The sequence below is a fragment of the Camelus dromedarius genome, chromosome 22 (assembly GCF_036321535.1).
Source record: "Camelus dromedarius isolate mCamDro1 chromosome 22, mCamDro1.pat, whole genome shotgun sequence".
NCBI lineage: Eukaryota > Metazoa > Chordata > Mammalia > Artiodactyla > Camelidae > Camelus > Camelus dromedarius.
In genome coordinates, this window is record NC_087457.1 from 9757217 (window position 1) to 9770220 (window position 13004).

Sequence of the window (13004 nt, forward strand, 5' to 3'; positions counted from 1 at the left end):
ACTTCCATACTGTTTTCCATAGTGGCTGCCTCAATTTACATTCCCATCAACAGTGCGCAAGGGTTCCCTTTTGTCCACACCCTTGCTAACACTTGTTATTTCTTTACTTTTTGTTACTAGCTATTCTGCCAAGTATGAGGTGTTACCTCGTTGTGGCTTTGATTTGCATTTTCCTGATAATTAGTTGATGTTGAGTATCTTTTCATGTGCCTGTTGACCATCTACATGTCTTCTTTGAAAAAATGTCTATTCAGTTTCTCTGTACATTGTTTAATTGGGTTGTTTGGGGTTTTTTGCTGTTGAGTTGTGTGACCTCTTTATATATTTTGGATATGAACCTCTTATCAGACGTATGGTTTGCAGGTATTGTCTCCCATTCTGCAGCTTGCCTTTTCCTTTTATTGATGATTTCCTTTGCTGTGCAGAAGCCTTTTAGATTGCAGGGTATAAAATCAGTATATAAAAATCCATTGATTTCTGTGCCCTAATAATGAACTATCAGAAAGAGTGCCACTTACGTGTTTTTGCTTTTGGTATTGAAAACATCATCAATAAGACCAATGTCACAGAGTTTACCTCCTATATTTTCTTCTAGGAGGTTTATGGCTTCAGGTCTTACATTCAAGTCTTTAATCCATTTTGAGTTAAATTATGTGTATGATGTAAGATAGTTATCCAGTTCCATTCTTTTGCATGCAGCTATTCAGTTTTTCAAACACCACTTACTGGAGAAACTCTTTTTCCCGTTGTATATTCATGACTCCTTTGTCAAAAATTAATTGACCATATATGTGTGGATTTATTTCTGGGCTCTCTATTCTGTTCTATTGACCTGTGTGTCTGTTTTTATACCAATACCATACTGTTTTGATTACTATAGCTTTGTAATATAGTTTGAAATCAGGGCATGTGATGCCTCCAGCTTTTTTGTTCTTATTCAAAATTGCTTTTGCTATTTGGAGTCTTTTGTGGTTCCATACAAATTTTAGGATTTTTTTTTTCTCTTTCTGTGAAAAATGCCACTGGAATTTTGATAGGGACTGCATTGAATCTGTAGATTGCTTTAGGTAATGTAGATATTTTAACAATATTAATCTTACTATTTACTTGGTCACTTTCAAATTGTTTCATCAATGTCTTTTAATTTTCACTGTACAGGTTTTTCACTTCTTTGTTAAATTTATTCCTAGGTATTTTTTTCTTGTTGATACAGTTGTAAATGGGATTATAAATGTAAATGGGGTTTTTCTTCATTTCTGTTTCTGATAGTTCATTATTAGTGTACAGAAATGATGGATTTTTATATATTGATTTTATAACCTGCAACTTAACTAAATTTTAAGTTAGTTTTAACTTTTTGTGTGGAGTCTTTAAGGTTTTCTATATACAATATGTCATCTCCAAATAGTGACAGTTTTACTTCTTCTTTTCCAAATTGGATGCCTTTTATTTCCTTTTCTTGCCTAAGTGCTCTGGCTAGGACTTCCAATACTATGTTGAATCAAAGAGGTGAGAGTGGACATCTTTGTCTTGTTCCTCATCTTAGAGCAAAAGTTTTCACCTTTTCACCATTAAATATGATGTTCATTGTGGGCTTGTCATATATGGCTTTTATTGTATTGCAGGATATGTTTATAGTACTAACAAGGGGGAAATTCTTTCTACTTAAATCTTTGCTCAACAAAGAGCTTAGTACAAGTATCAAATCATTATGTTGTTTACCTGAACCTAATATAATGTTATATGTTAATTATACCTCAATTGTAAAAAAGGAACTTAGTGGCTATTTAGTATTTAAAGTTCTGCTTATACTTTATATACAAAATAAACTCAAATTGGATTAAAGACCTAAATGTAAGACCATATACCATAAAACTCCTAGAGGAACATGTAGGTAGAACGCTCTTTGACAGAAATCACAGCAATATTTTTTGGATCCATCTCCTAAGACAAAGGAAATAAATGCAAAAATAAACCAATGGGACCGAATTAAATGTAGAGCTTTTGCACAGCAAAGGAAACCATCCACAAAATGGAAAGACAACCTACTGAATGGGAGAAGGTATTTGCAATTGATATGACCAATAAGAGGTTAATATCCAACATATATAAACAGCTCATACAACTCAACATCAAAAAACCAAACAACCCCAATTGAAAAATGGGCAGAAGAACTGAGTAGACATTTTCCCAAAGGAGACACACAGATGGCCAACAGGCACATGAAAAGATGCTTAACATTGCTAATTGTCAGGGAAATGCAAATCAAAACCACAATGAGATGTCACATCAACCTGTCAAAATGGCTGGCATCAAAAAGTACACAAATAACAAATGTTGGAGAGGATGTGGAGAAAAGGGAACTGTTGGCAGAAATGTAATCTGGTCCAGCCACTGTAGAAAACAGTATGGACATATTTCTCCAAAAACTAGAAATAGAACTACCTTCCATATGATGCAGAAATTCCACTCCTGAGTATATATCAGAAAAAAATAAAAACACTTAATTTGAAAAGATAGATGCACCCCAGTGTTCATAGCAGCATTATTTACAGTTGACCAGTTATGGAAGCAACCTGAGTATCCATGAACAGATGTGTGGATAAAGATGTAGTCTATATAAATACAATGGAATACTACTCAGCCATAAAAAAGAATGGAATTTTGCCATTTGCAGCAACATGGATGGATGTGGAGGGCATTATGCTTAGTGAAAAAAAGTCAGGCAGAGAAAGATCAATACCGTATGACCTCACTTATATGTGGAATCTAAAAGATACAACAAACTAGTGAATAAAACAGAAAAGAAGCAGACGCATAGGTATAGAGAACAAACTAGTGGTTATCAGTGGTAGGTTCACCCTTCCAGAGAGGGAAGGGAGGAGGGGCAACATAGGGGTAGGGGATTTAAAAGGCGGGGGGGAGGGGCTATTATGGGATTATATGAAATCATACACGTGAAGGAAACTTGGAAATTGTATAGCACTACAGAATTTAAAGAATCTGTCATTCAATAAAAAGTAAACAAAGGAAAGTCTGAGGAAAAATAAAGTTTTGCTTACATTTTGAATAATGATACTTGTACTAGCATAGTTAAGAACCTGTCCCTAAGACACGGCAGCCAGTCAAAAGGAAGGTGATCATGAAGGGGCAAAACCCAAAAGGGACCAGCAAGACCTCCCAGGCAGGGCCACTGCCTTCCCGCAACACAGAATGAGAGCAAGTCTATCCTTCTAGAGAAAACATATAAAGAGAAACGGCAGATTTTTTAACGTAAAAAAATTGCCTAAGCTCTTCTTTGCTTTTTCTCTCTGAAATCCCTACCAAATAAACGGAGAGCAACAGACAGACAAATAATGGTCAAACAATTCCTATATAATTAAAGGGGCAAAACCCACAAAGGGACCAGCAAGACCTCCGAGGCAGGGCCATTGCCATCCCGCCTTTGTGCTTCTGTAAAACAGCTTGCTTTTAGGAAAACGAAACTTACCCCTAAAATTCCATAGTTTCCCAAAAGCTCACTCCTGATTGGTCCATTTCTAACACCTCATTTGCGCATGGCACAAACTTAATCGAAACCTGAGACCCCGTAAAAGTATGTGTAAAAGTGTCACGTGGTCTCTTGATGGGATTCAGGTTTCTGTGACAATCATATGGTGTAGAAAAGGCACTTTAGAAGGAATATGCTCTCTCTAAATAGTCAGGACACTTATCGACCATTTGTAGCCTCAGAATGAGTGCATGAAAGACTGTACGTCGGTGAAAGTTTGGAGTCTTGTATCAGTATACGTGATAATTAGAAGTTACATGTTTATTCACTTTCAGGTGTGGTTTAGTGCATCTCCAGAGCTGCTCACCGAATCTTTCGGGAGGTGTGCGTGTTTAGTATCACGTTTGGCTGCATTCCTCTCCCCCTACTTTGGTGACGTTGAAGGCATGGTTAGTTCAGCTCACAGAGATACATTTGACAGCGGGCAGTCAGGCAGCCCTGTGCGTCCCTCCTCCCCCTTACAGTCTCCCTCTTTCCCTCTCACCCCTTTCGTTCTTTTTCATATGCAACTTAAAAATGTTCATCTCTTAATGTATAGAGTCATGCCTGGAATCTGGCAGCAGGTAGTGATGCTACTGGTGAGTAAACCATGGCAGAAAAACTAGTGGGGGCGCAGGAGAAGGGAGCAGGGACCAGGGAAGGAACTAGTTTGAGAGCTTGACCAGATGATGTGAGATCGCTTTGAAGGGTAGCTGGAGAGTGTCCGGTCTGGAAGGGCCAGAAAAGGGAACCATATGCAGCCCTCTCCTAGCATGTACTTAGAGAATGAAGGCTGGAGAAATGGAATGGCTTGTCTTAAAAGAGCAAGTTAGTGACAGTTGGATGCCCATCCCCTCCCCCATCAAATTCTTAGATCCTGAGATTGGATCCATTCTCTCTTCTATTAATTTTTGTCTTTAAAAACTACTTGTAATATAATGTCACATATTAGATATTAAGAAAGTGTCTCACCTATTGTAAGCAGGAAATAAAAAGCTGACTCCGTTAGCTGACTTATCCTCCATTAGGTCAGGTTCCGCCAGGATTAGCAGGACGTTCTGTGATCCTTACTCAGGGGCCCCTGAAGGTGGAGTGAACTTGTCTGCACTTAACGTAACGCCACCGCAGCGTGCAGAATGGACTCACGGGAATTTATTATGTCATGAATCATACATATTGTTCTTCAGTTTCCCTCCCAGTAAGGTGACGGCACTTATGTTAATGTCCCTTGTGGTTCTGTGTTGGCTCATCTACGCAGTGGAGTCAGACCCTTAATGGTTAGGTGTTTCTGCCGCTACTGGCTGGCTTTGTAAGTGCCCTACAACATGAGGTGAGTTCATTTCCAGGACACAGATTGACTCTGTTTACATGATAACAGGATCCAAAAAGTAGATCTGACTATACATGTGGGGGGAAAACCCAAACTCCAAACAAGTTACTTTATATTGAGCATGCTTCTGTCACCCTGGATGAGAGCTGACTGCCGACAGGGTTTCTCGTGAATACGTGCTCTTTAAGCTTGGGTCCATAAAACTTTCCACATTGGTTACAGGAACACACGTCGGCTCCAGGAACACACGTCGGCTCAAAGGAGTCAGTTCCCAGGAACTCATCTTAAGTATGATCTTCTCCCTGAAATGGTTCTCCCTGTGAACACTCTGTGGTCAGAGTTTCAGGCTGTTTATCTTTTTCACTTCTGCTTGGCAGTTGCCTTCTGCCACTTAAAAAAAGAGAAGGCATAGCCCTCACCCATAACCTTATTTGAGGTGTTGTTCAGATGTAACCACTCCCAGGGGCTGAGGGGGTAAACAGAGTCAACTCTAAACTCTGGTTTTAGGGATGCCTTCTTTAATGAGGGAGTAGTGCAGTTTCTCAAAATTATTTTAAGGCATAAGAAAGAAAATTAAAATGGAGGGCCATTGCTCTAAGATATTTTGAGTTTTCTAAACAATTTGAAATTCATTTGGCAACTTGGGTTTATCATTAATTTTTAACCAGTGTCTTTTTCAAACACAGTCTTTCTCTGGTAACATTTTCCATAGTGGTGCACATTGAACTCTGTACTCAAAAATTGACTTGATCTGAATATCTGCATGAAGCAGGACTGCAGTTGAACCAGATGGCCATGGTGTTGATGGGGTCATAATTCTTCTTGGGGACAGATTCCACTGTGGTCACTGTCAGTCTCACTATGGGAGACTTCATAGTGATTCAGGGAGCACAGAGAAAGGACAACCAGTGGAGTTTAGAGATGATTGAATTAAAATACATGAATTTCGTAGATTGCAAAATATACTTCTGGAGAGAGAGAGTGAGAGAGACTCCTGGTTACACAATGCATGGGAACATGGAAAACTTCAGAGAACCATGTGTGGGCTGTCAGTGACGGTGCTAAGCCTTGAATAAAATTGCATTTTATCATCTTGATGAGAAGCAATCAAAAGTGAAGAACAAAGACTTAAAAGTAAATTTAGGCCAAAATACCTTGATCTCTGTAATGTAAGCAATTCACTTTGCTTTCTCATTCTTAAAAATAATGAACTCCAAACGTGCAGAATCGTTCTGTCCTGGTTAGTCTCATTGGAGGTATTTGATTGTTGTCTAGCTCCTGGGTTAAGTTGCAGGAATTTCACTTAGGAAAAAGACAGGTAACCTTGCAAAGCAGTGATTTTTTTTTTTTTAACCAAGGGTTTGTATCAGAACCATATGTGGAACATTTGGAAATATTCATGTGTAGGTTCCTAATCTGGGAGTCTGATTCAGTAAATCTGGGATGGGGCTCAGTGATCAATATTTTTTACAATTCCTGGGCTGATGCTGGCATGTCCCCTCGTACTTTCAGTTGAGGGCACCACGGGATAAGACTGTGTTTCACCTGGGGACTGACTCTGGAGATGTTTTTGAAAAATCAACCCCTGGGCATGGTCATTCAGACATCCGTCTTCCACGTGTACCTGTTGTGTTAATTTCCTAGGTCTTCTGCAGCAAGTGACCACAAACTTGGTGTTCTGAAACAACAGGAATCTGTTCTCTCCCAGTTTTGGAGGCTGGAAGTCTGAAGTCAGGGTGTGGACAGGGCTGCGCTCCTCGGAGCGTCTAGGAGCAGATCTGCTCCCCGGCTCTTCCCACACCCGGGGGTTGCTGGCGTTCCTTGGCTTGCATCTGTATCACTCCAGTTTCTGTGTCCATCTTCATGTTGCCTTCTCTTCTTCTGCCTTTCTTAAATCTCCCTCTGCTGCCTTCTTCTAGAGACACTGCTCAGCCCAGATACTCTCCCCATCTCAAGATCATTAACTTAATTGTGCAGCCAGACTTTTTGCCGTTTACGGAAACATTCACAGGACCTCGACCTCTTTGGGAGCCCATTATTAGCCTGACACAGCTGGTTATCACCTCACTGCGTGTGAGTCATACGGGCTGCTGTGGCCCATTGAGGTCGACTTGGTGCTTTCTCCCCTTAATTACCAATTCATGGCCCCAGAGAAATGGCAGCCTTGCGTGACAGTGTTTACCCGCAGGTCTTGCTCTCTTGGAGCTAGGTCGACGACCCCTCACATAGCTAGAGACAAAATCATGGATTATCGTAAAGGCTATAGAAAGATTATATCATAAAGTGATTCCGGAAAGTCCCTTTGTAATTTTGCCATTGAAAAGGATGAGGGATGACACCCGCCTTTTAGATTTGTCGCATTGTAACAGACACACAGAAAGAGGACTTGACCTGCAAGAGGGCAAGTTTGTTGAATTTTGTAAGATCCTTTGTATAGATTTTTGTTGTGTGACGTGCAGCTGATGGCGTAAGAAGAATTTTCTGATTTGAAACTCAGTTATCTCTTTAAGCAAAATGTTCTCTTGGGCAAAAAAAAAATGTGAAAAACAAATTGGATCGAGGGCAGAATTGAATGTATTGAAAAATTTTTAGTTGCTTAGATATGTCTTCTGCCTTTCTGAACAGATCTTTTTTATCTTTACCACGTTGTCAGATTACTCTGGTTAGTACTGAGTGTGATGGTCCATGAAGAACCTTGAATGATCTGTCCCTTTTCAAAAGCCCACCATTACTTGGGGCTTCAGAATGACTCCTACAAGTAACAGAATCCGTTTAAAGACGCTTATCCTGAGGCTGGAGTTAGACGTCCACTCTCCTCCTCTGTGCGTGCAGCCTCGTGAGACCTTAGCTGTGTGATAGGTTGTTGGAGTCTCCAGTAAATTTGAGCTCCTCAGAAAGAATATCCATTTTCCAGAATGGTCTCTGTGCCTCAGTTTACCCCACATTTTCATTTGATGTTCTGTTATTTGTATTTGAGGACGTTTTACCATGTCCTGATAATGGTGGAATGTGTCCTAAATTTTATTAGCTCCTATGCTTATTCACGGGCTGCAGTGGCCACACTGGGAACTCCCATAGAGTCTGTCATGACACCAGCTAAGGATACACGCACTGAATCTTAAGTAATATAAAACCTGCGAGCTGAGCATATTTGTGCTGAATGGGGAAGTGTTTTGCTGCACCACCAGTGTGCAGTCTTTCCGCTTACACACATGGATGGCCTTTTACACTTGGGCAAGACATATTGAAAGGCAGAGGAGAGGCATGCCAGGCAGTCCTGACTCCGCTCTGCCGTGGTACCTGGGAACCGTTCTGAACCTGCTGTCTCCTCATGTGAAAGATGGGGGTTTGGATGGCATCTGATTCCCCTGCCCCATCTCAAAGTAAAGGAAATCTTTGCTGGGTCTAACAGGGCCAGGTTCTTATTTAAAGTAAAGTGCTCCAGCTCCGTCATAACATATCACATTTAGTTGTCCTTTCTTCACCGTGATTGGCTGTTTGGGTTTTATACCTTGGAGATGCACTAGTGTTTTCTTTCTAACATCTTACTCAAAATTAAGAAGCTAGAGGTGTAGAGGGACAGTTTCTTGGGTTAATTGTCACAGTGGACAAGGAGCGTGTGTGTGAGGCCGGAGCTGGGAGAGTCAGGGAGGCCGTCTTGTGCCGACTTGACTGTATCACTGTTGTTACCAAGACCCTAAAGCAGCCTTCTGTCCCCTCCTCCACCACCTCACACACACCGGTACAGCACTCACCAACTGCAGAGCAGAATTTTGAAGTGAGACCAATAAAAGCTGCTTAAGTCATTGGTATAGAAACTCTGAAATTACTCAAAGATGGTTTCCCATGATCTGGCTGAAGTCTCCCTTCCCTGTCTCTTGCTCATTAAGTTGTTATGAAAACAGTTGTATTTATTCCATTAATGAAAAGGTATGAATATTGCAGTATACAAAGTAGTGAAACTATAAGACCATATTTTGAACAAGAAAAAGAGTACGTGGTCTAATTTTAATCACAGCCTGTATTTTACTGTGTAAAATGTAGTGCAGTGTGTCTTGTTTGTATGACACATTTTTTACGTGGTGAGGACTCTCTCTTGTCTCGCAGAACGCCGGCCCCTCTGTGCTCTGTAGCCTCAGCTGTGTCTCCATTATTTCTGTGGCACCAGCGAGGGCCACGGGAATGGCCGACTCACTCAAGCCCTTCAGCTTTGGTCATTTGCTGAATTCAAAATGTGGCACACATTTTGGCTGAAAAGAATAATTCCATCTTGTTTTCTCTCCTCACAGGCTCTGTACAACTCGATCAAGAATGAGAAGCTTGAATGGGCAGTGTAAGTACACTGGGTGTCAGCCTTCTAGCAAACGTGCTACCAGCCCTCTTCTGTCTGTCTGTCTTTGTGCCTTAGCGGCCACCCCGAGGAGGATTCAGTGTGCGCGGCCAGCTCTCACTTCACCCTGGGGTCTTACCTTCTTCTTATGAGACACATAAACCCTGAGTATCCCATGTCTTTTTCTGACACGCAGCAGGCTCCGATTCTGCTTTTAAACTTTGCTGTGCTTGTATGCAATCAGTTAGCTTTGAATGTATCCTTTTAAAAAACAGCATTCAAAAAGAAAATATGATAAAATTAGATAAATTCCAGAATCTAACCAAAATGGTTTTGGTACTGTATCCTTATTCTAATTGTCTCCTCTTCTTATCATCATAGATCAAGGTTTGTAATCCTGTTCCCTGTGACACTAATTGTACCAGGGTATTGAGAGATAAGCTTGAGAAGTGATGGGTTAAAAGAAGCTAATTTTTTTAACCGAAGAACTTCCAGGAGTTTGCACACTGCCAATGTGTATTGTCAATCTCCAAGCAAGAAATAGAATTTGTAGTATTTACTCAGCCTATCTGACAGTAAAATGTCATGTTTCAAGGTTCATACTTCGGAGGAGATACTATTACAGATAAATTATACCTAACTCTGTGTAGGCCAACAATTCTACTCTTATTAAGTTTCCACTAATCAATATAGCAATTAAGAATTTAGTTTTTTAGAAGTTATTAGGGCAGAATCTTTACTAAATTTCTAATCAAGTTGGCAAGAAATTAGGTGAAAATGTGTTTTAATTAGAACTAGGTGTGAATTTTATTTTTGGTTTTCACTGATATTAAGCGTTCATGAATATCCTTCTGCCATGTAACCTAACATGGCAATCTGCAAATGAACTTAGGTTTACCAAATCGTAACTTGGGGGATCAGTCTTATTAACTCATATGCCCGTGGGGGGAAAATGGTTTAGCAGTTGACTGCATCTCGCATATAACATGCTAGAATGAATAAAAAAAATCAATACCATTTGAATTGTTTCACTAATTGTAAGGGAATACAGTACTGTTTTAAATCAGAGATTCGAAGTTTGAGTTGCGACTAATATTTGCAGGTATGAGTGATGGCTTATGTGTCTCTGTGTATGTACATCCCAGACTCACTTAAAGACAATATATCATTTCAAGGAAAGCTTATTAAAATCAGTAAGAATTCAGGGCCCCAGATCCAAAGTGACCCCTTTTGGACGTATCTCTCATGAATTGAAAGTGAATTTCCTAGAAAAATTTCCTAACAGATATACTCAGACTCCTGCTGAATTGTTAAAGGCACATCTTGACCTTCACAGAATATCTTCTCTAGAAACAGTTAATAAAAAATGCAATAATTATAAACATTCACATTAGAGGAGATACTGTTTTGAGGATTCCTTTGTAGATTTATTTTTAAAAGCAAATAGATACGCTTCTGAGGATCAGTTTTGTAAATCTGGATTTTTGATGCCTTGCATTTGTCGCAGTAGGTTTTATTTCCGTTTACGGGTAAGCGGCAGTTTGGTATAAGAAAGCTTTGTGTTGGGCCCTGTCCACGGGAGCGTGGGAGCTTGCCCAGGAACTGGGTTCTCCTGTGGGTCTCTTGTCGAGTCAGCGGGGCCTCGTGTCCAAGAGCCAGACTCCAGAGGAAGACAGGTGTGGGTTTGAGCTCCAGCTCGGTGATCCATCAGGCCCCAGTTTTCTCTTCAGGGTGAGACTGTGAAATACTCGAAAACAGTAAGCATAAAGCAAGTTATCCCTCAAGTGGTAACGAATATTACAGCTTTTAAAGCTCTGACTTCTGTCTTATTTGTCATTTTCTTTTTTACTTCTCTTGTTTGTAATGCTTTCTTACCCACATTTATTCTTTATCATCTACAAAGAATAGGGCAACACAGTAGTTTATTGTATAATTAACTTTCTTCACCTGTAAAATGAAAAGACTGGGTGGAATGGTAACAGCTGTCCTTTTCAGTTTTACTATTCTGTCAATTTTAAAATTTTATCATTTATTTGTATTTCCCAAGCTGACGGCTTGTGGAAAGAATACTGTCTCTGAAGCACATAAAACAAAAAGGGCTTCTGGATCCTGTGATGTACTCTTTGAATTTCTACAGAAGGTAGAGGGCCAGTGCCCCAGCCTTCTTGATCACTGAGTCCTGTTTTGATCACAACGTACCTTTTAACAGCTGCTAAAGCTTGTGTTCCCCAGAGCAGCCGTGGAAAACCCTGTGGCGCACGTATCAGTTTATGTGATCCTTCAGATCACGGGCTAAGCTTTTTCCTTGGTAAGTAAGCGTGTGCCTGTGTGTGGTTACACAGACACCGTGCTCCCCCAGTTCTCCTGATTCCCCTCCAGTCTCACTTTCTGTGACTCATTTTCCTCCCATTATCCATTAATGTTGGCACCTCCCAAAGATCAGAACTTAGAATTGCCTTTTTTCACTAGTCCCGTTCTCCACAGCTTCATTAGCTTCATTCACTCCTAAGACTTCCTCTGCGTCTCTGTAACGGTCCTTCTGTGTGTGTGGCTCTGACCTCTCTCCCAGGTGTCAGTTCCGCGTTTGCAGTTTCCTGCAGGACATTTCCTCTGGCATTTTAGCACTCGCCAGGCTCTGAACTTGTCCCATGTTCTCATGTCTATTAATGACACCAGTATTTTCCCAGTTATCTAGATTTTGGCCTCCACGTCATCTTTGACCCTGTCTGGCCACCTCGTTTGCTCCCACAGAAATGGCTCTCACCGAAATGGCTCCCACCGGTGCCTCCCCGTCATTCCTACTCCCCTCTGAGTCAGGCTGCCTCCAGCCTCTTCCCTCTACCCTGGCCTGTGCTGAAGCCCTCCTCTGCTCTAAAACTGCCATCAGACCCCGCACATTCTGCCAGTAATCGATTTTGTTCCACGAATATGTCTTCACACAGCCTACATTCAACTAAGCTGCCACTGGGTGCCGCACCCTGTCCTGGCCCCAAGGCTCCCAGCCTTTTGGACAGTGCTGATAAAGTAGCGTCTGCTTAGAATCCACAGCCCTACCTTCCCTTACAGCCCAGCTCATAACCTGCTCCGTGAACACTTTCCTGATCTTACCAACTAGAAATGATCTTGGCCCTTAAACATCCATTTCACTTTGTCTGATGGCAGCATCGTTTCTATTCCCCATCACAGCTATGGGTAGGAATTCCATTCAGCTGTTAGCTCTTTAAGGAAGTGACACATGTCTGGATTTGTCCCTTTATATCCTCCTTTGAAGAGCATAGTGCCTTATATGCAATGACGTCTACACAAAAGTCTATAGAAAGAGTCATAACAACAGTGGAAGGAACTGCATTTCCTAAAGGATCAGCCTGCAGCTGTGTGAGACAATAGTTATGGAAGAAACGCTGCTGCAAAATCTGCAGGATAATATATACCTGCATGGGAGGTGTCTTTATGTTGATATTATTTTATTTTTATTGAAGTGTGGTTGATGCACAATGTTATATAAGTTACAGGCATACAATATAGTGATTCATAGTTTTTAGAGGTGATACCCCATTTATAGTTATTATGGGATATTGGCCATATTCCTCATGTTGCATAGTAGATCCTTGTGGCTTATTTCATACATAGGAGTTTGTACCTCGTAATCCCCTACCCCTATCGTGCCCCTCCCCCTTCCCTCTCCCCAGTGGTAACCACTCCTCTGTCCTCCATATCTATGAGTCTAGGGTTTTTTCGTTGGTGGTGTTATATTTACTAGTTTGTTGTATTTTTTAGATTCCACATGTAAGTGACATCATCCAGTATTGGTCTTT

The 13004-nt window shown here is 40.9% G+C and overlaps 1 protein-coding gene across 7 annotated transcripts in view; it reads left to right on the top strand.

The window, feature by feature from the left end:
* Positions 1-13004, top strand: part of PSD3 (pleckstrin and Sec7 domain containing 3) — a 463075-nt gene that overhangs the window by 317925 nt on the left and 132146 nt on the right. For all 7 annotated transcript variants that reach the window (XR_010377299.1, XR_010377300.1, XM_064477400.1 and 4 more), the window contains one exon: positions 9149-9192. Coding sequence is in view for 5 of the 7 variants with exons in the window: in XM_064477400.1 (XP_064333470.1) it covers positions 9149-9192 (44 nt within the window). In the remaining 2 variants the exon portion in view is untranslated. The remainder of the gene's footprint in view (positions 1-9148; positions 9193-13004) is intronic.